The following is a 25,651-nucleotide window of genomic DNA, read 5'->3' as shown; positions in this document are numbered from 1 at the left end:
GACCTCTATAATTCTAATGTTGGTGCATTTAATGTTGTCCCAGAAGTCTCTGAGACTGTCCTCAATTCTTTTCATTCTTTTTTCTTTAATCTGCTCCCTGGCAGTTATTTCCATCATTTTATCTTCCAGCTCACTTATCTGTTCTTCTGCCTCAGTTATTCTGCTATTGATTCCTTCTAGAGTATTTTTAATTTCAGTTATTTTTTTGTTCATCATTGTTTGTTTGCTCTTTAGTTCTTTTAGATCCTTGTTAAATGTTTCTTGTATTTTCTCCATTCTGTTTCCAAGATTTTGGATCATCTTTACTATCTTTACTCTGAATTCTTTTTCAGGTAGTTTGCCTATTTCGTCTTCATTTATTTGGTCTTGTAGGTTTTTACCTTGCTCCTTCATCTGTAACATATTCTTTTGTCATTTCTTTTTTTTTTTGATGGGTGGGTCTGTATTCCTGTCTTACTGGTTGTTTAGCCTGAGGTGTCCAACGCTGGAGTTTTCAGGCAGTTGGATAGAGCTGGGTCTTGGTGCTGAGATTAGGAGGCCTCACTCCGATTAACCTGGGGTCTGAGGTTCTCCCTTAGTCCAGTGGTTTGGACTCAGAGCTCCCACCACAGGAGCTTGGGCCCGACCTCCTGCAAGCTGGTCAGTGGCAGTTCCTCCCATCCCCTTTGGTGTCCATAGTCCCCCAGTGATGCGTGGTAGGTGCCCTAGTTGTGCGGAGATGCAAATTCCATGTTCTTCTAGTCTGCCATCTTCAAGAAATACTGTTTTTAAAGTGGAACTTCTATTTGATAAACTTGTTCTAATAATATAACTATTAATATCATTGGTTTTACTAGGTGTTTTATCTGCAAATAAGGTCATGTTAATCTCTTTCCTTTTAATTCTTGGCTATCTTCTTTTCTACTTCCTTCTTTTTTCTTTTTTTCCTTTTCCTTGACTAATGTTGCCAAGAATCTTTAAAAGTAGAACTGATAGTGAATGTTCTTGAGTTGAACATCTTTTAAGATGAGCACATCTCAAGTTTCTCCGTTAAGTAAAATGTGTGCCGTAGGTTTTTGATATTTAATCTTTGCAATGTCTGCCAAAGTAGTGAGAATAATATAATTAAGTACAATGGATCTATCATTACATTTTGGCCATTACAATTTATAGGTAGTCTTGTTTCATCTGTACCCTCTTTACTCCCTTTCCCTAACACTAATTTATTTTGAAACAAATACAAGACATCATATGATTTCATTTATAAATCTTTTTACAATATAACTCTAAGATGTATGGATTTATAAACTTTACCAAGTCAAGGAAATTCTCTTTTATTTTTAGTTTGCTGGGAATCTTCATCATGAAATGATTTTGAACTTCACCAACACTTTTTTTCTGCATTTTGAGATAATCATGATTTTTTTTCCTCCTCAAGTTTATGTGTATTATATTGCTAGATTTTCTCTTAATAAAACCTCCTTGCATAAATGAGATAAAACCTACTTGATAATTCTGTGCTATTTTCAATACTCTGTTGGATTTGTTTATTTACAATTTTTATACCTTTGTTCATGAATGAGGTGGGCTTATATTTTCTTATATTTCTCATACTTGGTTTTTACAGTTGAGATTATTGTAGCTTCGTAAAATTAAGCTGGATAACTTTCACTTTTTTTCAGTTTTTTGGAACTTATATAAGATAGAAATTGCTTACCCTCAAGAATTTGGTACAAGTCTCTTGAAAAAATAGATCTGAAGGTTTTTTTAAATAGCATTGACATTTCAACTTATTAAAACATTTTGATTTTAAGTTCTCAATTTCTTCTTGTACAATTTGGCAATTTTGGGGGGGTTACCAATTTCGTCAAATTTTCAAATTCTTTAGTGTATAGTTGATTATAATGTTTTGATTTTTGTATCTGTTGTGTCTATAGCTATTTCATCTTTTTAAATTTATCCTTTGTAGATATGTGTTTTTTTAAATTTTTTGATTAGAATTGCCAGAAGTTTTTTTTTTTAGAGTTGGTTAAATCTTTTTAGAGTTGGTTAAAGAAACTAGTTTTTTATTTTGTTAATCTTTTTCATCATTTTGAAGTTGTTGTTCACAATTTCACAGATTTCTGCCCTTATTTGTGTCATTTCTTGGCTTCTAGTGTTTTGTTTGTTTGCTCTATTGTTTCTTTATAGTTTCTTTATTTGAATGTTTGCCTCCTTTATGCTTAACATTTTTTGTTTCCTAGTAAAAATAGCTAAAGCTATATGTTCCTTTTATGTCCTGCTTTAGGCATGTCCCATAAATTTTGAATTATTTAATTCTAATTATTTTTTAATATTCTTTATGATTGCTTTGTTTAACTCAAGGTATTTAATAACATATTATTCAGTTTATAAAAAAGGATTCTTTTTCAGCTGTGCTTTTGTTATGAATTTCTAATATATAGCATTATTATCAGAAGACAAATCCTGTATGCTACTGCTATCTTGGAATTTATCCAGGCTTTCTTTTATTAATAATCTTTCTATTTAAAAAAAACCTTCCATGGGTGCTTGAAAAGAAAAACTCTACATGGGTATAGAAATTCTGTATATATTAATATTTAAAGTCTCTCTTATTAATCATAGTTTGCAGATACCTGTTTTTTTTCCTCTTGATCTGATAGTTGTTAAGTGGAATGTATTAAAATCTCCAACTACAGTTGTTGGTCTGTTTCTCTCTGCCATTCAGTGAGTTGACTATTTCGAAGTTACGTTGTTTGCTACCTGTTATTTATGATGGGTACAGCTTCTTTCTCCATACTTCCTTTAACCAGTATATATTAGCTTTTTTTTGTCTTAGGATACTACTGCTTTAATTTCTATTTTAGTCAGATATTAAGATTGCTGTGAGTTTTCTTTTAGTTCATATTTTTGTTTTACCATATGTATTTTTAATTTTACCCTTTCTACATGTCTTTGTAGTAAATTTATTTTTAAATAGTCAATATAGTTTTGGAATTTATTGTTTTCATCCAATCTGAAATCTTCATTTTTAATTTATGATTTTTAACTGATTTGCCTAAATTGTGACTACCATCTTATTTTTAAAATTTTTCAATGCATTCTTTTTGTTTTATTTAAAATATCTTTTCCTGCTTTTCACTGTAAAGATTGAATTTTCTTCAGTCAGCTTAAAAGTTATACATTCTTAATATAGCATGCAGTGGATATCCTTCATTTAAGACATACATTCATGCTTATTTTCTCCTATTAAGTTCTTAAATTTTTAATGTCTCCCACTCTGCCCCCTTAAGACTAATATCCTTTGCTCTCTACACTACTTCCCCACATTGCAGTGTAGATCTACAGTGTAGATTTTTAATTCTGGTTGAAATAATCAGTTTTTGTTTTGTTTTGTTTTCTTAAAAAACCAAACCTAACCAAACTTTATCACGGAATTTATCACCCTCACATCCCCTAAAGTGTTCACAACATCCCCCTGGATTTGTTTCTTTTCTTATTTGTGTTTCCAATTTGGGCCTGAAGTCTTTACTCTTTAATTCTGGGAAATTTGTTTCCATTATTTCTTGGAATATTTTTCCTCACTGTTTTTTCTTTCTTTCTTCTGTTGTCCAGATTTTGACCCCTTCCTTCATGTGCCGATACCCCTTAACTTGAGAACTATGCACATCTTTACTTATATCTATTGATTTCTTACTATTTTTCCTCTTGGTTCTTTTTAATGATCTTCTTTAATATTTCATTTTGCTCCTATCTTCCACTATTTCTATTCTGAGTATATTAATCATGCTTATTTTAAATTCCTAGCCCATTGGTTTTAGAAGTCCAATGTGCTATCCATTGCCACAGAACCCCTTGTCCTTTAGTTTTAGGAGCATGATATATGGCATTTAGTTTGTTACTTTTCTTTCCAGGTGGCTATACTTTTCATTTGTCCCCTATTTTGTCCTTTGAGCTTAAGTTATCCTGCAGATACTATTTATTCTCACCATTATCATATTGGGGGAAGGCCAGGTAAATCCAAAAGAGGGATGAGGATGAGTTCCAGGCATTGTAAAACCACTTTTGATCACTTCTCTCTGCTACTATGGTATCAGGTGACTTCCTTGGTCAGAATCTCACTCCCTAACCTCTTAAATAGAAAAGCCCTGGGAGGAGGCACTCCCCTTCATTATAATCCATCAAACTTGGGGTTTGAGAGAGAATAGGGTAGAGGAGTGAATGCCAGATGTGATGTAATCCCACACGTCTCATCACCTCCTCATCTGAGCGGGACATTCAGCAACCTGAATCCTAGTGGGCTTCACATCCTTAACAGGGAAGGAGCAGGCAGTGAATGTCCTAGGGGACCACAGGGGGAGGCAGGAGGGAAACAAAAATGCTTTTCTCCAAACTGTCCTCTCAAAGAAACCTCTGGCAACACCCTCCTCAAGCTCCAGCAATCCCTGCCCACTGCCACCACTGGCCAAGCCAGTTAAAAATATCTTTCAAAATCATTTTCACACAAGTTTTCATTTGTCCTTTAGTTAAATTCATACTTTAATCTCATTTAACCTATAATAGTTCACCCTCTTGATGGGAAACTGAAGCTCCTAGATAGTCCAAGTAATTGTTTTTAAGTTTTGTTTTGTCTTTTCTTTATTTAAGCACCACATCCCCCAACCCCAGTAGAAATGACAGGTAGAAATGATATGCTTTTTTTGTGATAGTTTTTATGTGTTTCCTGAAGGAAAATCATATGAAAAGAAAGCTCTTTGTGATTTGGTTTTCTTTAGATTTTCATGCTTTGTTCACTGCTTTGTTTGTTATTTATATCTTTGTCATGTCTGCAGGACAGATGCGAGCTGCAGTTGTAGCATGGGAAACCATGCAGTTCTTGTCATTTTCTTCCTCTCCTTGGGATTTGTCTTTTCAAGATCTTGCCTGATTATTCTGGACAGTACTGTTATCTGCTCTCAAAGGGAGGTAGTGCAGCTTCCTGGATTAATGTGCCAGAGAGCAATTATTTCCTTCTAGAGGTCAAAGTTATACTTGATGCTACAGATAGATTCAGAAAACAAGGGTCTATTTATTTACCCAACTGAAGTACTTATAGCTTCAGTTAAAACAAATAGATTATACTTATCTGTTAAATCACTTAGCCATTCTCCAAAATACAGCTACCTTGTGATATTTTTAGAAGTGAAAAAATACATAGAAACGGTTTTCAATGCTAACGTGGAGGACAGGACCAAAACCCACTTTAAAGACTAACCATGTGATGTCAATGTTTTATTAAATACTGTTCTTAAATTTCCACAAAACATAATTTGTGTGTGTGTGTTTGTACTGAGTCCTGAATCCAAAGGCTAAATTACTCGGTTAAATCAGTAGTGATTTATGCACTGTGCAGTGAGGCAAGCCCACTAAACTGGTTATTGGTGGCCATTTATAGAACATTCTGGCAGCTAAAGGAGTATGAAAGTAATAACAGATATAACTATGAGCTCATTTATTTCCAATTACGTCTGCTGCTGAGATACTTTGTGTACTATAGCTTTGGAGAGAGTTGAAAAATATCATTAATGCAAATTTGAGAAATAATGGAAAGAGAAGCTTCATAAACTAAACTTTTCTAAAATCCCCTTCTGTACAATAAAAATAATTTAAAATATAAGTGTTAGATGTTTCCAAAGAATGTTCAGATTTAAAAGGGAAAGGGAGGTGGAGAAGAAAGAAAATTAATAGCAAATGCAACATTTGATTATTATATCCTTTGATCCAGTTTTAAAACCACCATTTTTGCTGCTTGCTGTTAAGCAATGTCATTTTCTTGGTGAATATAATAAATTCAACTGCAAGCAATATTTTATTCAAACATTTCTACCCTGAAAAAGCTCTCAATTCAACTATAAAACACTCCAGTTATACCTATGCATTGAAGAGTAGAACTCTTCCACAGACATTGTAACTATAACTTTCAGTCAAATACGTCCATGGCTGTCTTTATACGCAAGTCATATAGATTAACTGCAAGAAATTTAAATTTGGTTCTTAGAGTAAAAAGTCACAAGTTATCCCTTCATCCATTGTAAAGTTATCCAGCAGAGAGGAAACTCTCCTGTCTATAACTTCTTTATGATGTCTGGAGATTCTATATACTTGTGATCATAGCTGACTGCTTTGATGAAAATGTATTGCTGGAGTGATTTGTGACTTCTGGCAGGAAGACCTATCCAAAGCCTTATTTTGTCTAGTTGAGACATAACATAAATGAATTTGTATTTTGATCAGCCATTCCATATTTGAAGATGTTCTTTTGTTGATATTTGATATTCAGAGGTTACATGAGGATAATTCCTTGAATGTAATCAGCTCTTGATAAATGCTTGGGTAGAATTCAATCAAAGATCATTTAAAATTGTTTAACCATGTGAAGAAATTGCCCAAGGATATTTAATCCCTAGCTGTTCTCATTCAGCCCTGTATTTTGCAATGATCTTCTAGTGGCTTTCCAGGAAATGTAATAGGCAGATGTCATCATCTGAATTTCTGGGCAGGGCCACTTTGATAGAAAAGGGAAAACACAGGACATTGCCGTCTTTGCTCACATCAGTATCTATGAGAATCACCTCCAGTGGAAACCAAAGTTAAAGCAAGCTCCTGCCCAGTCTCTAAATCACCAGCTCTCTACCACCACTGCACTGGCCTTTGGGGGACCATTCTTCCATTTCCAGTGCCCACAGTTCCCTCTCACATCGATGCAATCAGCAAATGTGCACAGAGGAGAGAGTGAACCTTGGCAAAGAGGGGCATGTTGTTATTTACAAGGACCCCTTTTAAAAGATGCATATGTCTCTTATTCAGTTTTGGAAACATGATACAGTTGTAGGGATAAAGTTAGCCTCATTTGTTGTCAATATTTATACAGTGCTTTTCATAATGTCAGGTGAGATAGCTCATATATTCTCAAGGTAAAAATGAGTAATGTCTTTCAAAGCAGGTATAAAGTTACAATATAGTTTTCCAACTTGAGGAAGTGTTCTTCTACTGATCTTCATTTTACATCTAAAACTGCAGACTATGGAGCAGACCTTGTAAAAGACTTCTTCACTGAGCATCTGGCCCTTCTGTAGGCCCAGGAGATTTATGTCAGCTATAGAAGGAATGTGAATAAGAGCCTGCTTCTAGGAGTTTGTAAAAAGAGTTGATGTATTACTTGGTCTACTCTTGCTTGGATTAAATTTAAAAATTGCATCAGGGTGTTCATTTTGAAGTATGATTTTATATAAATAGAAATTATAGATAACCAGAATAAAATTGAATAAACATGTGACGAGAACTGACTTACAATAAAAACCTAAATAATAATTGCAAAATAACACTTATCTAATCAGCCCATATTGGTGTTAAATATTATTTCAGGTATATGTTAGCTCTAGAAAAAGAATGATTATTTTGCAACTGCCCAGGATTTTAAAGTGAAAAAATGCAAAATAATTTTATGCTGTTGATGGCATTGATACTGCTCATGGCAACTTTGTCTCTTGTGTTGAAAAATTTCCTTTATTCATTCATTTTATTCACTCATTCATTTCCATCTTTGTTCCATAAAAGGCTTTCAGGTAATTTTGTGCATTCATTTGTTCTTAATACTGAACCTGGATTATTAGCCTAAGAAAATTATTCATTAATCATGGCCATGTTTACTTGATCAAAAATGATCATTTAAACACATGACCCTAAGCTTTCAGAACTGCAGGCAAAATCTGGAGAGTGCCAGGCACTCAAAAAATATATATTTTTAAAAATTTACTTATTTTATTTATTTATTTTGGCTCTGTTGGGTCTTCGTTGCTGCGCTCGGGCTTTCTCTAGTTGCGTCGAGCGAGGGCTACTCTTCGTTGCGGTGTGCGGGCTTCTCATTGCGGTGGCTTCTCTTGTTGCAGAGCACGGGCTCTAGGCACACGGGCTTAGTTGCTCCGCGGCATGTGGAATCTTCCTGGACCAAGGCTCGAACCCATGTCCCCTGCATTGGCAGGCGGATTCTTAACCACTGCGCCACCAGGGAAGCCCTCAAAAAATATTAATCAGTGAATGATTGTCTATCATTATCATTTTTATTAAAGGTATCTTGTTAATTGTAACTTGCTAAAAACTGAAACTTGGGGAAATATTTTAGAGTAGGTTCTGCAACAGAAGATAAATATAGTGAATTTATATATACCATCTTTGTTAATTATGTCATCTCTTCTGAACTAACATAGTGAACTGATATAATTATCTGATATGGACCCATTATATATATGCATTGTAGTGACAACATAAAGGTGAAACTTAACCCTAATGAATAAATTTGCTAATTATTATTTCCTTTAATGCACAAAAACTGATGGACAAGTGTTAATTATCTCTCCAGGAAAATGGAGGTTAACTGATATTCAGGGACTTCAGTGTGAGATCAGGTGAAGTAAGTGAATTCATTCAGGATGCTGGAGAGATGGAAGAGGGAAGGCCTTAGTGGTAGTTTGGGGTTTAGGGTGTGTATTTGCCTACTCCTTTGCTCCCCGCCCCCCCTTTACCTGTCCTGTTCAAAGCCCCCTTCTCCTTGGCGCCATCTAGTGGATGCCTGTGTCGGGATGAGGAAGATGCCCAGTTAAGGATTTGCAAAGATCAAGTGTCATTTCTCCAAACTGGAGATGGAGTCGATGGCCTGTGGACATCACAGAAGCTCTTATAAATTAGTTTATGTAGGCTCTTCCTCTTTCTGTTGTTATCCCGTACAGACTTATTGCTCTGATTTCTGTTACACCTCGCTGATCAGAAGTTTATAAAATAAACAAGGGTTTAGAGTAAAAACTGAGCATGAAAAATGAGGACTCTTGTAAACAGTGCTTCAGAGCAGTTTAAGCATCCACAGGGAACACCATCTTAATTTTTCAGTTTCTCATTATTTCTTCAATAGATGAGCTAGCTAAGCCAGAAAGATGTTCAAAGGCAGAGCAGCTATAATCTCTTCCTTCACTACCCTCCATATGATAAGGATTTGTTAAGATGAATCTTTGGGTAATGGACCCATGAATTAAGGCAAAACTCCCTGCCATCTTCCTGATTTTTTTTCACTTCTGAGAAGGCAACAAGAGAGTTACCAAATTTAATTTCATAAGCCTTGATTCCTGGACTTTGACAACAAGACTCACCTGAGTTTTGCATCCCTGTGGTAATGTTAAATATCTTCTGAGGACAGGAAAATATATTGGGAGAAAAAAATTAGATAAAATAAATAAAAGAATCAAGAGAACAAAAACGAAGCAGAAAAATTTACTTGCCTACATACATGTAAAATTCTTTAAAGAAGAGATTATGTTTATTTTTGATTTACAAAAGAAACACCTTCAGTGCCTGACAATACTTAATACTCAGCAGACAGAGGGGAGAGAAATGGCTTGGAATAGAGACCCCACTCATCAAATTGCTGAAAAGAATAATCAGTAATAAAATAACCCATTTACAAAGTGTGATGTGAATGCAAAGTAATAACAGTGAAGACAATGGCAGTAAATGTCAAAAATTAATTACCTTAATGCTTAAGTTTATTCTAAAATATATACCCAGTGGAGAAGACAGGTGATATTTACATTTTCACTTTAGGTATAGAAACAAAATAACTTTCCACCAGTACATTTTGAAGATCATTATATGTTTGTTATTTTAAACATTTCTATTAACAGTTTCCTTTATTCTTTGAGATCTATCTCTAAAGCTGTGACAAATTCTAAATATAAAATATTCCCAAATGTGCCAACTAGGTAAGACTGATTTGTCTGCTAAAAGAAGAGACACTTTTGTTCCCTTCAGGAGAAAATCTGACTTGCATTTGTCTTATGTGATTTATGCATTGTAAGTTTAAAATGAAATACAGCATTTTCCCTTCCATATATTAAAATGGGGCTTCAAATTTGAAAGAAACAGCAATCTTCTCTGAAACCTACATAGCTATGTGATGAGACACAACAAAAATACTGTATTGCCCCCAAGTGGTCTTTATAGGTATTGCCTGCACTGTCCAATAGTGAAAGAAAAAGAGAAAGCAAAAATATTTGGACAGCAAATCTCTGACCATTTTCTTTCACTGGAATATACATATTTATTTTTAAAAAGTTATTTGATAATCCATGCTGTGGTAGTAAGGCTATATTGCTAAGTAGAGATTCTGAATGGTGGTAAATCTTCAGTGCAATTTAAATTGCCTAGGTCACATAATTATTTGGAATGATATCAACATTTGTAAGTCACTGGGAATTGTTTTTCCATTTAAGGAGATTTTGCAATACATAGGTTTTTTTTTTTTTAATTACTGTAAAGTTAGCACTAGCACTTTCGACTCAGCATCTGAGAGTGCATTATTTTTATCCACGTATCTTCTGTGTGTACTTCTATTTGATTTCAACCTGAACCTCAAATCGGTTTTTAGCCTGAATTCCTTTGAATTATATAAATGACCTAATATTGTGAGGTGGAACTGAAAGTTTGTCTTTCATTTCTCTGAATGTTACTAAGGCAGACAAAGATGGATTCTTTCTCAGGATTCTGCACACACGCATCGTGCTGTATTCTATACGAACTGCAATATACAGACATATTTCATTGCTTTTGTAAGTTCTGTCTCTTTGGAGCATCTTCCAGTGAAGCAGTCGTTCTCTGACTTCCTCATTTCCTGATGTGGAGCATCCCCATACCCCCGACTCTATCCTCTGTCTCATAACAGCTTGGCCTCTCTCCCTCACCTCCATGCTTATGAAACTATTAATAGTTATTAGAAGCTCTGTGAAGCAAGTTTTACCATTTGGAGAAAGGGACTGCAACCAAGAGAGGAATTCCTGGTATCCCTGTATTTATATGTATCTATATGTGGTATGTGTCCCCTTCTAAACCAGCTTCCCGATGCCTGGTGTCTAGTCTTCCAGAATCCAATATTTCCAGCCATCACAGCCTCCTTTACCTGTTTTAAAAAGTACTGTTCCAAATTGATTTCTATCAGAAATTTGATTCCAGAAATACTTGAAAGGCATGAGAATTTTCCCGTGTGCTTGATTACTCAAATCATCTACATAAAGAATATGTATTCAAGTCACAGAGAGTGAAATTATTACTTTAAACTCAGAAGTCAAAGAAGAAAAACATTATGCTGAGGAACTATGTTACATTTTCATGCTTTCAAGGAGTTACCGTAAAAGGAAAAAGAAATGTGATTTTAAAATATGAATAAGACAATGATGACGTTCTTTCAGGCTGAGTGAGAAGCGTATATCCAATTGCATTTTTACTCTAAAGGAGAGAGAAATAAATCACTAGTACTGGATCTATAGTGCTGGATCTACAGAACTAAAAACAAAAATCCCAAAGCATGACCTCTAGAGGCCTAGATATGGATATGCAGTAGGAAGACCCTTGTACCAACTGTGTGACCTCAGGCAAGTCTTTCAACCTCTCTGAACCACTTTTTCTATCTGAAAAATAGGACTAGTTTCCTATGGGTTAAATGAGTTTTTTGATTCCTTGTACAAATATTTACTGGGCAGTTCTCATATGAAGTGTCTCATATGCTAGACATTGTGTTAGGTTCAAGTGATATAGTAACAAACAAGACAAAGTCCCTGCTTTCATAGAGTTTATTCTTGTGTTGAATAGTAGATGAAATACAGATAAAAATTAATTATACATATATAAGAAAATACAGAGAACTACGTTTTTTAATACAATTTTGAAAGGTTGCTTTCCATGAACAGTTATTACAAAATATTGGCTCTATTCCCCATGTTGTACAATACATCCTTGAGCCTATCTTACACCCAATAGTTTGTACCTCCCACTCCCCGCCCCCCCGCTACTGCCCCCCCCCCCCCCGCCTCCGGCAACTGGTAACCACTAATTTGTTCTCTGTATCTGTGAGTCTGCTTCTTTTTTGTTATCCTCACTAGTTTGTTGTATTGTTTTAATTCCACATATAAGTGACATCATACAGTATTTGTCTTTCTCTGTCTGACTTACTTCCCTTGGCATAATGCAGATCTTTATTATTGCTAAGAATGCAACGAGGGAGGAAGCTGTGTAGAAAGTGAGGGGGTCGCCCACTTTTGAGAGGCAGCAAGATCTCCCTGACCAGGTGACATCTGAGCTGTGCTTCGTGGAGGAGACTAAGTGTCATTGGAAGAGCTGGTGGTAAAGCATTCCCAGCAAAGGGCCCATTCCGATGCCCTGAGGTAGGAGAGTCCAGGCAGGATCACAGAACACCACAGTGTCGCCATTAGCTCTGCCTTTTCAAGCCCACTCTGCTGCTGCTGTGTAGAGAACAGACTGAAGAGGATTATGAGTGGGGACAGAGCGATCAGTTGCCAGGCATCTGGGTGAGGAGGATGGTGGCTTGGACGGGTCGCTGAGGTGGTGGTCTAAAGAAGGTGAGAAACTGACACCTTTTGGAGGTAGAAACAAGAGTCAGTGATGAGTTGAGAGAGAGGGGCTAGATAGAGAGGGCTCAAAGAGGACTCTTCAGCCATGATGTGACTGGTGGGTCCCTTTCCTGAGACAGAGCACATGGAAGGGAGTGGGACAGAGAAGCGGGAAGTGAGGAGGTGGAGAGGAGGAGAGCTTCCTGCTGTCACGGCAGACTACCCGTTTACATGCTTCGTCTCCATTTGTCTGGTTCTTAGGTCTCCTTTGCTCCAAACCCTGCCTGAGGGCCCTGCATAGAATAAGTTCTCGCCTTGGGAACTTGGTATTTCTTTTCCCGCTCACTTTCCTCCCTGCCTTTCTCCACCTCATTCCCTCTCCCTCCTGCCATTTCCAACAGAGGTATCCTGCCACTTCTAAGACGTGAACAGAATAACTAGTTGCTCAGCCTGCCTAGTGTGACAAGGCAGGTCCCAGGTGTCCAGGTCCCCATTACTGTAAAAACAACCCAGACAGAAGTACCTGCTTCTCAACCACCATGGGATCGAGGGTTATCTTCAAACACGCGGGACCTCAACTCACAGGTCAGTTCCCTTGGAGGATAGTAGGATGATGAAGTGTGACGTATTCCGATAAGAAGGTGAGAAGAGAATACTTAGGAATCTGTGCACCCTAGAAAGGGTTCAGTTTATCCAGTGTTTGGGGTGGAAGACAGAGCGAGGTTGGAGAAACCAAACCAGAAGCAGCAGGCATTCGACTGTGCATTCTAGACACTGAAAATGCAGAAGCTGTGACCTGCTTGAACAATGGCATTCATATAAAGAAAATGAGTAGACATATGTCCACAGAGTCCAATGATAAAATCTTACAACTTTAACTTTTACTTTTTTCTGTAAAATCTCTCTGATCCTTTATATCCTACTGAGAGATTCTAGACGGGGCAATAAGGATAACCTGCCAGCTCCCTGAGAAGGTTGAATATAACGCAATCAGGGTTCTACCATTCCAAACAAATAACTAAATTTTTATGCTCTTCATACCCTTCTGTATTTTGGTACCTTGCTCTGATCAATTCTCTGATATACATATGGGAAATTTAAAATTTTTTAACCATAAAACTGATTAAATCACAGAATCTACTTTCTGAATTTCCAATTTTAATGTATGCTTTAAAGCTTAGGGTTATTAAGAAGTACAAATGAATAAAATTATTCATGTCACTGGAAGCATGAAACTTACTTAAATATTGGAGTTTTGATATAATTCCAGAGAATGAGGAAAAATTATCCTAATTTAGGTTCAGTCAATTAATTTAGTTTTTCTGTGGTTTACCCTAAAGCAAGCCAATTTTCAATGAGCTAAAACAAATGACGAGAATATTTATGTTCTTAAATCATTCGACTTAACACAGAATTTGTTCTCGATCCAGGCAATTTCATTTAAGTCACAAAGAAATGTCCTTAGTTTTTCCAAAAGGTAATTAGGCTACACAAATGCTCAAGTTGTTGAGTTGATTTGTTAGATGTGTGGGTGTTTGAGAATTGTGACAGTTTCAAACACATTTTCCGTGAAAGTAAAAACACAGATGATTCATTCTTCAATATTTCAGGGTCCATCCACATTCCTAAATCTGTATAATCAAAGCCACGATAGCAGAGGTAATGCTGGGGCTTTGCAGCCAAGCAGACTTGTTTCAACACCCATGTTGGTTACCTTTTAGCTGTAAAACCTTAGGCAAATTACTTGTGTTCTCAACCCTCGGTTTCTTCATCTATAAAATGGGGATAGTGAGTATCAACCTCATAACATTGCTGTGAATATAAACAAAACAGTGCATGAGAAACACACAGTGTCTGGCACATGGTGTCAACTTGGCTAAGGTTAGTGAGTATTATTAAGTATGACATAGAATTATATCCAAATACCACATGTGCGTGAAATGAAAAATTACATCAGTGCTTAGGTTTGTAATTTAGTCGTTTTTTTCCCTCCCTTTCTCAAAACTTTTTTTCTCTTTTCCTTCTGTTTTTATATATCTGATTTTCCCCCTAAATCATGACCCTTTAAAACACAAAGGAGACTTCTTGCTACGGTCCAGAATGCTCACCAGCCCTTCATCTCCTTCCACAGCCCTCTGACGTGCAGCAGATGTGTTCTCTGGGCCAGACACAGCTGTGATCCTCAGGTGGGGTGTCGTGTGCCTCTGGAGAGCCATGAAGACTCTCCAAGGGGTTCACAGCCCCATAGATAGTTTCAAGAGAATCAATGCCCATAACTTCATCTTTCACATGTATACCTTCCTAAAATTTGATCTCGCTGAGACAGCGCCTCTAAAGCGGGTGCTTTTTATTCCCCATCCCTTCATGCACAGCCCTCTGCTCTTCAAAAGAAAGACCTAGCGCTCATCTGTCCCTAATGTTATAATAATGATTGCTCCAGGGTGAAAAAATTCTGCAACCCCTCCCCAAAACAGACGCATTTAAATACGGTTTTCACTAGAGAAAGTGAAGGATGCTTATCACCAAGTAACAAATCCTCCACAACTCAGATTGTTTTCAGTTTTTAACAAAATTAAATATTTCATGATAAATCACTACGTGTTTTTTTTTTTAATTTTATTTATTTATTTATGGCTGTGTTGGGTCTTTGTTTCTGTGCGAGGGCTTTCTCCAGTTGCGGCGAGCGGGGGCCACTCTTCATCGCGGTGCGCGGGCCTCTCACTGTCGCGGCCTCTTTTGTTGCGGGGCACAGGCTCCAGACGCGCAGGCTCAGTAGTTGTGGCTCACGGGCCTAGTTGCTCCGCGGCATGTGGGATCTTCCCAGACCAGGGCTCGAACCCGTGTCCCCTGCATTGGCAGGCAGACTCTCAACCACTGCGCCACCAGGGAAGCCCACTACGTGTTTTTTTTTTGTTTTTTTTTTTTCGTATACTTTGAAGGGAGCTCAAGGAATTAAGTCATGTTGCTCTAACTAAACCCTTCCATCTACACCTATGTATTTGTGTGAACAAATCTTCTCCATGTTTACGTTGAAAATAATATTAATACCAATGCTGAACCCTTCTCATTCTAACAATAAATACTGTTGTCTCAATGGATAAAAAGACTCAACTAAGTGAATGAAAAGAAGTCGTATACATCTAAGGGGTGCATTTCCAAAACAATTTTACCTCTTATTTTATAAATTATTTATTAAGATTTGTAATGTATTTCTATTTTTCTGACCAATTGTGTACAACAAATAATTGTAATCGTAACTCTTTGGAAAAAATATTTTAAAATTTAGAGCCATATGGTAACTGAAATTTTAAATTAAATTTATAAACATTTTTCTTATTGAGAATTATAAGGTGATCAAAAAATACTTTGTATATAAAATATATTACATTGGGATAAAATTCTGAGGTGTTCAAATTCCTTCAGATACACTTTAAGAGTTTGGCAAGTGCCAGGGAGAGAGATTGGTTAGGTCAGAGTCAGACAGAGAGATCCCAATTGAGTCTGTAAAAGGCAGAATAATATCAATCAAGAACAATAGACTTAAATTCCAACTGTATTAAAAAGAGGCAGATTTGAATGCATATTTATTCCCCTTTTAATCTGGAAAAGAACATAGACTCTTGGATTTCATATATTTAGTTGTGTCCTTAGTTCTACCGTGGATAAAATTGAGTCTGAACTCTTATGTGATATTTCCTTTTAAGGGAAAATATCACATAAGATATTTTCCTTTAAAAAAAAAAGGTCTTTTCCTTTTAAACTGAAATGATCATCCCCTAGACTTTGTGTTCCATCATAAATTTGTCCTCTATTCTCAGTCATTCCTACCAGCATTCAAGCTTGCTGTGTGATATTTCTCAGACTAAACAAGCAAAAAGTTCAAGGTTAAAAGATTGCTTCTGGATAAAACAGTGACTAAGAGGAGACGGAATAGAGATGGAAACTATTTCCAATATTTGCAGGAGCTGAGAAATGGAGCAAGGGAGGGGTTATTTTGTGTTTTGCAAAATTTATAACCATTAAAAAGGTGTTCTTTTGGACTTTTGTGGTACAGAATTAACAGGTGTTTAAACATGGTTGTTGGAGGGTGTAAGGCTGTGAAAACTGCAATATTACTTTAAAGATTTTAACAATTGTGGTAATATATACATAACATGAAGTTTACCATCTTAACCATTTTAAGTGTACAGCTCAGTAGTGTTGAAAATATTTACATTGTTGTGAAACCAGTGTCGAGAACTTTTTGCAAAAATGAAATTATATACTCATTAAACAACTTCGCATTTCCCCCTCCTACCAAGCCACTGGCAACCACTATTTTATTTTCTATATCTAAGAATCTGACAACTCTAGATACCTTATGTAAGTGGAATCATGCAGTGTCTTTTGTGACTGGATTATTTCAACTAGTATACTATTCTCAAGGTTCATCTGAGTTGCAAGATGTGTCAGAATGTCTTTCCTTTTTAAGGCTAAATAATATTCCATTGTCTGTATATACTACACTTTGTCTATCCATTCATCCATGGTTGGATACTTGAGTTGCTTCCACCATTTAGCTATTGTGACTAATGCTGATGTGAACATGGATGAACAAATATTTCTTTGAGACCCTGTTTTCAGTTCTCTTGGCTCTGTACCCAGAAGCTGAATTACTGGATCATATGGTAATTCTATTTGGATTTCTTGAGGAACCTCCATACTGTTTTGCATAGTGGCTGCACCATTTAATATCCCTACCAACAGTGCTCAAGGGTTCTGATTTCTTCACATCCTTGCCCACACTTAATATTTTATTTTATTTTTTTATAGTAGCCATCCTAGTGGATGTGAGGTAATATCTCATTGTGGTTTTGATTTGCATTTCCCTAATGACTAGTGATGTTGAGCATCTTTTCATATGCTTGTTGGTGCAAAATGGTTTTAAGTACTAATATTCTTCTTTATTTTGAGAAGATGAAAACTTCTCTCTCCCGCATTAATACTGAGGGAAATTCTGGTAAGCTTTAATAAGGTACAATGCTATTAAACACTACTGAAAATTCAAAATATTGAAATATCAGTATTCTGCTATAGCTTCTCAGTTAGTCAAGAACATGACTTTTTAAAAAAACTCTAATATTGGTTAATCTTTCATCCTGTGTTTTAACTCTTATGTTATATTTTTCTTATCTCAAAAATTCTCCTGAACAGCTGTGAGCTTCTATTTTTCAAAGGTTTTATTACAAGTCACCAGAAAAATGCTCATCCTCCCTCGCTCACGAGATGGAAACGAGAGATAAACATGTTGTCCTAAGGAGAAAATTTATGTTATCCAGAAGCTCCAGTAAACTATTTCTCTTATCAAAGTCTCTGTGGTTTCTGTAATGTTATACTTAGGTTTAGTTACTCAACAGTGTTTACTTAATACTACCCTGCGTTAGATACTGGCCACCCAAAGATAAAATGGTACAGTATCTGCCCTAAAAGATCTTATGGTCTAATGGTGAGAGCAAACAAGAAAGTCAGCAAGTTTAACCCAGAACAACATGCTTTGCCGCTGAGAACAATCTGCCTAATGTCCTATGGGAGGATAAAGGAAATTAATCAGGTGAAGCCCAGAATTTAGCACGGGAGGGGTTTGTGAGAGGTGAGGTGGAGGAATGAGGTGAATATAAGGGCAATTTAGAAATATTTTAAGATATTAAAAACATAACTGAAGTTTTCCTACAAATATTTTGAAGTTCATCCTTAGTCCCTCTTGTCCTTCTATTTTTAGTTGATAATTTTGACCCATCTACGTATATTTCAATGGCTAGATGTGGAAATTACAAATACCTTGCTGGGTTATTGCTTGAATTTTACACAAGTACAAACAAATGGTGATGCTTTAACTGCCTGCTTTTACAGCCATGATCTTACAAGGTCATTTTCTACATAATTTATTTTGCACTAAATTTGTGTTTTATTTTTGTACTGAAGGAGGAAAATTTATAGTTCATAAAATAGTTTCATGTCATGTTAAATGTTTTAAGATCTTCTTTTATTCATTTTTACCTTACTGCCAAGACACTGATTTCCTTGGGATCTTATATTCTCATGTTTAGGTGATTCAAATACATTGATTAAAAGTCTTGATCTGGAGACGGAGGAGTGTCCGTGATATTTGAGTTCATGGCTGATTTTAACTTACGAAAGTGAAGGTGTTCTTTCAGATATTTGTGCTTGGGTTAAGAAAGCTCCTGAGTGAAAAGTGTATTTTGGGTTCTGATAGCTTTGAATGGAATTACTATCAAATAATTTCAGATTTGACATTGTCTCATGAAATCATCAAGCACATTTCTCTTTCTACATGTGAGCACATTGAGATGCACAGAACTCAAGTATTTGACCAAGGAAATAAATTAGTGTAACAAATTACAATATGAGCAGACAGTCAAAGAAGTCTGCCACTTAGCCTAAGTGGATTAGCTTCAAAAATTGATATAAGTGTTCTGCCCTCTCTTGGCGACTTATTGAAAGTTGATGATTAAAAAAAAATAGTAAGCATTTGCATGATTCTACTTTCATTTCTGGCATATGTAATTTGCTTGCCACTGTACTAAATAAAGAGATGACTCATCTAGAATTTTCTTTGACTTGAAGGACTTAAATAAATGGAAATGTATGCAATGAGATAGAAGGAAATGCATATAGAGACAAAGATTGTTAACAGAACGAATACAAAAATGAAGAAGTCTCTCTATTTTGAATTGTGCCTTTTGAATGCCATTTCTATCTCCTCTCTCCACATTTCTGTTCGTAATGGCAGCTGTCTAGCTTCTTGTCCCCCTGCTTTCATGATTGGTGGTTGAGGCTGGTCCTTCTCTTGGCAGGCTGAGTTTTAGGGAAATGGGAGGAAAGCCAGTTATTTTGGTCCTTCAGTTCTCCTCTTTCACTTCTGCTGGGAGACATACCAGTGATGGCGTCTATTTACCCATCATGCCTCTTTCTTCTCCCTTTTAAATATATTTCTATTGAAAGGCTTATCATATATTTTTTAAATGTTCTTCCTTGATTGAAGAAAGGCTGTGGACTTTTGTTTTAATTAATAAAAGGTACTAACATGTACTGAATATTGATGTGTGATGGGTGACGGTGTACCTTATGTACATTCTCTGATTTAATCCTAGCAATACCTCTATAAAGTTACTGTTAGTAATCCCGCAAGGTCTCACAATTTAGTAGTAACAGGAGAACCAAAGTCGAAACTGTGACTTTCAGCCTCTAAAGTCTATAGAGTTACCACCATGCTATGTACCTTGTCCCCCAAAACCCAGCACATAGTGCTTTCCACATGGTGAAAAATTAATTACAATCAAAAATTAAGAAATACACATTTCCACAGTAGAAGAATAAATACAATCCTAAGCATTAATTTGCTAATTACTTTTTACCATGGAGGATATAATTTAATAAATCTTATATATCCTATGTGCTACACAAACATTTCCAACTTTCTTAAATTATTAACCTTGAACCCTGTGATATTTAGAAAACATTAAAATGGAAAAATGCAATAATATCAATAACCCTTTCTATATAATATGGTGAAGTGAGTGAAATGTGATGAGTTACTTTTATTTGGAAAAACATGTGACTCTGTTTTGACTCAAGGGTGTTAATATTTTTAGTGTTAGCTTTGATTTATTTTCTTTTGATCATACAGTTATTGCATTCATTTTCCTTAGTCCTTAGAGAGGGAAAAACACCCCAACTGCCAAATACTAATGATGTGTTTATAGGGTCTTAAAGTGTACATCTCATTAGGTTTCTGTTTTTCAGCTGGGAAAAGTTTATGAAGTCAGCATTTGTTTCTCTTGGGTGAATTTTGCTTGGGTATCTTAAAGATACATTTACCATCTCCCTCAGGTGATTTGTGCCAATATCTGTCCTTCATTATTATAGCAACAAAAGTTTTTCACTTTGCAGTCTTACGCAGCTCAGATAAATTTAGTTTGTTCTTCCAAAAATATTAATAGAATACCTGCTGCATGTTTTTTCAAAAAATATTTTTTGTTCTTCATTTTTGAAAGCGTATGTTTATCCAGAGAAAGTTTATGAATCAATATGAGGTCTATTTTATACTTTTTAAAAAGTTTGACTTGAACTTTGGTGTTAAGCATCCTCAAGATATAGTTTTGTTGTTGTGATTGTTTTCATATTTAAGCAAATAAAAATAGCTCTTTTGATACCAACTATAGTGTTTCTATGAAGAGGTAAACCTAACATCCTGCCCCTTTTTGTAATATGGCCCCGTTCTCTCTAGCCCCATGAAGCCTGAAATTAACATGTTAGGAGGACACTGAGATTCTCTTAGATTCTTCTGTGGTTGGCTAGAGCTCCCACAGCAAAATACCCTGAAGAAGAAGCAATTTCGATATAGTTCTTTTTGTTCTGATATATGCAGGAAAGGGATAATAATAAAAAGCTTAGATTTGAATTTCATACTTTACAGTGACTTTCTTGTAATTTGGCCTCACAACTCTCTTGTTGGTAGGTAGTAACCCATTTTAAAGAAAAAGACACAAAAATTCGGAGAAGTGAGTTGCAAGTCCAAGTTCACCTAGGTAGAAGAGTCACAAATTAAACTTGGCAGTTCTGATCACAAGCTCTGTGAATTCCACTTCACTTTCCATGATTACGTGCCATGGAATGAGAAGAAAAATGGAGTAAGCACCTCTAAAGTAATTTAAATTACAGGATGTAATTTCAGCACCCCACATTCAATTGGAAGGCTTATATTTTTAAATGTATAGAATATATATACATTATATATTATGTGATAATATATATTTATTATATAATATACCTTAAGTATATTATATACTCTTTCAGTATATTTTACATATATATGTATATATAAAATATATATGTATGTATATATGTCTTAGATGATCAAATTTTCCTTTTTAAGGAGTTTTTTTTGAGTGTGTCAAGGAGAGATAGCCTAAAGGGATCTTTCACATTGTTCACTTTGGAAATGATAGAGAGACAAATTGAGATTGTAGTTTCAACATGTGAATCCTTTACTTTGTTCACAGCTGCAAACATTTTTTGAGACGTTTCTGAGAACAAGTTCACCTCTTCAGGCTTTTGATAACATGAAGGAAGCAATTAGCAAACTCCTGCTAGCAGCTGAAGTATTCAGTGAAACATCTACTCTGGGACCAAAGGTCTTCCATAGGTAAAAACAAATTTCAATGTTAAAAAAAATAAAGAAAAAAAACCCTACTTCTAACAATTGATTGCTAGTGAAAATATATCTTAATTATCACAAGTAGGTGCTACTTGGAAAATTTTATATCAGTATAAAATATGAACTTCTAAACTTATGTTTTCTAATTTGTTGATCCTAAAACTTCAGAGCATGTTAAAGACTCAAATAGTGGTGACAAGAAATAAGGCACAGTTATTTAAATTATCTTTTTAATTGCAGCCCCTTTCAAGCTCGGTTATTTTTATCATATATGCTTTCCATTGACTAGGTATATTTTTATTTATAGATTTTTATTAACAAAATTCATTAACTCTTATCTCCATATCTCAGTTTACTTGAGTATAATTTAATGCCTTTTTCTAGGGAAATGTTAAATCGAGTATGTCAAAAAAGGAGGTGCCTCCATGTAAGCTTTATCAGGCTTTATACGCAAATAAGAATGCCTACTAGCATGGAGGAGTAGGAGAGCTTCCTTTTCCATATTACGTTTTTGTGGAGTCACTTCATTGTTTCGTTTAATGTATTATGAATACTTTAGATATATTTGTATTTTCTGTAAGGAACGAAACAGACTCCAAATCCAAAGATAATTTGTATTCAATTTTGGATTATCCAAGCCACTGCTCTTTGTAATTAGTATGGACCTTGAAATTTAACCTTAGTGATTATTAATGATATAGTATCAAATAATAGAGTAAATACAGCAAATAGAATGTATTTTTGTTACCTTGTGTTTTTATTTCAGATGCAGATTATGTTTTCAACTTTTAACTTTTGATATGGGTTATGGCAGTGTCATGTCCCCTGTAGTGCTCCAGGTGAGTATGCCAGAGTCCTCATGGGATCTCCCCCTTTGGCTGAAGGGTGTGTGTGTGTGTGTGTGTGTGTGTATGGTGGTGGTGGTGGTGTGTTCATTCATAGTAACCGATCAATAAGTGCAACTTGCATCAAACTTACTACAGACTTATACTTACTGTGGTTCAGAGAATTAACTAGCACATGGAGAGTCTCTGATTTGAGTTACAATACCCACTCTGCATCCCTGTTGAACAAATATGGATTTTTTTGTGGTTCAACCACTGTTTATGAAATAAATGTGGAATAAAGCTCAGTATGTGTTAATGCAGGAAAACAGACATTTAGATAGTAGAAAATAGCAGGTAACCTAGCTTATTCATATGGGTTTATAAAAAAGGTAACTCTTTTATTCTTTACATATAGATATTTAGTTTAAAATTGGCCTATATTTTAATTTTAAAAGCCATAGGAATTTTTGAAATATTTGTTTTCAATATTTGTATAAATATATGGAAATTTAAGAGTGTTTTTTGTACACTCTGATTCTTTTACTTCCTCTTAAATTAAATTAACTCATTCAGATCATCTCCTCCAGCATATTTTTAATCTAAAATAGCCCTTAGTGGCAAGAAGATTTTAAAATTGATTGCATTAGTCTATAGAAAGCTATCTTGGGTTATGGGATGAGAAGAAATGAAGAGAAACAAAATAAAATTATGTGCAACCAGCGTTCGACTTCATACTGTAATGACTGGTTTTCAAACTATTACACAAGGAGAATGATTACATTATATATGGCTCAGACATTTGGCTGAATAGTTCAAAGATTTATCTCTAAAATTTTGAAATTTTATGAATCTACATCTTCTAATGGTCATTTATTCATTATTTTACACACATATCTAATAGTTTATATTATGATTTTTAAAATTTATTGTTCAGAAATGTTATATATTATTTCCATAAACACAAGGTCTTCAACAATAAAGAATTTCAAGACAAACTAATTTGATTTTACAAAGCAGTTAATGTTCTTATAAAGAATCGTATTTTCAAAAGAGCATTACTTAGATTTTATAAAACTGTTGCCCTCCAAAAGGACCACTAGATGTCAGTTCTGATCTATAATCCAACAGGAAATGAATCATGTCTTAGGAGTGATTTCACTGCATTAAAAGTAAGTCAATGAAAAATATTTGCTGTGCTTTTACTCTTTCACAGGTGCATGAGCATTTAAATTTTCAAGATGATGATAATATGGATTTTGAGGACCAAAACACAGAAGAATTCCTTTTAAAAGACACTTTCAATTTTCTCCTGTCTAATGAATCTTCACTTTCCATATTTTCTGAGATATTTCAGAGACTTTATAGATCAGGTATATTTAAGGTAAGTGCATATTTTTGTACTGACAACTGTTTATTTCATTTTTGGAAGGTGCCATTTTCTTTACTGTGCAAGTAAGCAACTTGATAATTCATTTGAAATTGATTTGTATCCATTATATAAACCTCTTAATATTTTTCCGACCAATATTATTTTTATGTCTCTTAAGTATGTGACTGACTGATTATGATGAAATTATGGGTTGAAAATGAAGTAAAGCAGTCCCTAATTCCCAGGGAAATTTTGTGATTATAATGAATAATACATATTACATATTATAAAATACTTTAAAAGGAATACCTGAACCTTTTAGAGGCAGTTAGAATAGCAGTGAGTGCTCTAGATTAACATCAAGGGACTAGAGTTATAATACTAATTTTTTTTAAAGCACTCACATCTGGTTAACATCTTTGGTTAGATAGATGCTGATGATTAGGGAGTAGTGCTTCAGAGTAAGATTGGTTAATTTTTATGATCTGTTAGTACAAGTTTGCTTGATGCATAAAAAAATCTGTACAGGTTACTAGGTACAGTATTGTTTTCTATGTATCTTTCAGTTTTAAAACCATAATTGGAAAATTTGGAAAAGTAGAATGTGAAGGGTCTCACCAACAAGCAACGCTCTACAGAGAGATGGTTTTGAGAGAGATGACATTATAGACTGCTGTTTCCCTATGATTTTATTGCTTCCTTCCTAGAGTTCCCTGTTTCCCTTCCTTAGTGAGTGGATTGCCATTAAAACCATTAGAACCATTTGACCCAGAGGGAATGGTAATATGTGTATCTTTTGCTCTAAGGGATGCATTATAATGAAAAATGAATGTGAGGAAAATGGGGGGTGAGTCTGTTTACTAGAATCCGTGAAACTCGAAAATAGTGATGTCCCATACGTGAGGTTCACGTGTGAATTTGCTGCTCTGATCTTCTGTACCCTGAAGACTAAAAAAGGACTTTTCCTGCATTTCCAAACTGTCACACTCATTCTGTCCTTCTGGGCCCAATTTCCCAAACTTACTACCAAAGTGTTACTGAGCTATTTCAAATATGAAGTTTTCTTATATTCTGACATTATTTTGGCAAGTTAAAGTTATTATGTATTATTTAGAATTAATTAGCCCAGCTGTTTATAGAGTTCAAAATTTGGTTCTTGAATTGTGTTAAACATGGTTTGACTTTGTAGCAATTGCTTAAGAGTTGTGTTTTTTCTCCCCTATTATAGGGTGAAAACTATCAAAAAGAACTAAATCAATGCCTATCTTTAGAGGAGATTAACTCAATTATGACTTTCATAAAGGAACTCAGGAGTTTGGGACAATTCCAACTGGTAAAACAAAAGTGACCTTTGATTCCTCTTGATTACTGAGATTACAGTAGATCAGCCATAAGAGACTTGATTTTGACTTAAAACTAGGTGAAGATATTTCTTTAAGGAATAGAAATCTTTGTAAGCTTCTTTTCAGAGATATAAATATTAAGATGAGCAGAATGCATATTCTTTAAGAGTTTGCAGATAATACATGACTTACTAAAGGTGAAAGAATATGGAATTAGTATAGCTGGCAGGATTTGATAGTTCTTAAAGGGAAAATGCTAACATTTTTCCAGCAAAGGTTGCTTTTAGCTTTGGGACATATACATGTAACCAAAATTTCCTTCTGCTTATTATGCCCTTTTTCGTTTGTGTAAAAGTAAATATTACTTAATAGAGCAATAATATTTTTTAAAACTAGCTAAATCTTAATTTGTTGTAACTCTATAGCAAAATCCAAAGAAAGAAAATGTAAATAATTATAATAACTTTTACTGGTTTCAGCCAAAAAAT

At 35.0% G+C, this 25,651-nt stretch overlaps 1 protein-coding gene across 4 annotated transcripts in view; it reads left to right on the top strand.

Moving 5' to 3' along the window:
• CPED1 (cadherin like and PC-esterase domain containing 1) overlaps nucleotides 1-25,651 on the top strand; it is a 312,531-nt gene that overhangs the window by 106,730 nt on the left and 180,150 nt on the right. For all 4 annotated transcript variants that reach the window (XM_059933517.1, XM_059933516.1, XM_059933518.1 and 1 more), the window contains exons 7-10: nucleotides 21,470-21,612; nucleotides 22,391-22,463; nucleotides 23,665-23,832; nucleotides 25,049-25,153. In XM_059933517.1, coding sequence (XP_059789500.1) covers nucleotides 21,470-21,612; nucleotides 22,391-22,463; nucleotides 23,665-23,832; nucleotides 25,049-25,153 — 489 coding nt within the window. The remainder of the gene's footprint in view (nucleotides 1-21,469; nucleotides 21,613-22,390; nucleotides 22,464-23,664; nucleotides 23,833-25,048; nucleotides 25,154-25,651) is intronic.

The sequence above is a fragment of the Balaenoptera ricei genome, chromosome 9 (assembly GCF_028023285.1).
Source record: "Balaenoptera ricei isolate mBalRic1 chromosome 9, mBalRic1.hap2, whole genome shotgun sequence".
NCBI lineage: Eukaryota > Metazoa > Chordata > Mammalia > Artiodactyla > Balaenopteridae > Balaenoptera > Balaenoptera ricei.
The sequence above is the reverse complement of the archived record's forward strand: the minus strand, read 5'-3'. Positions and strand labels throughout refer to the sequence as shown.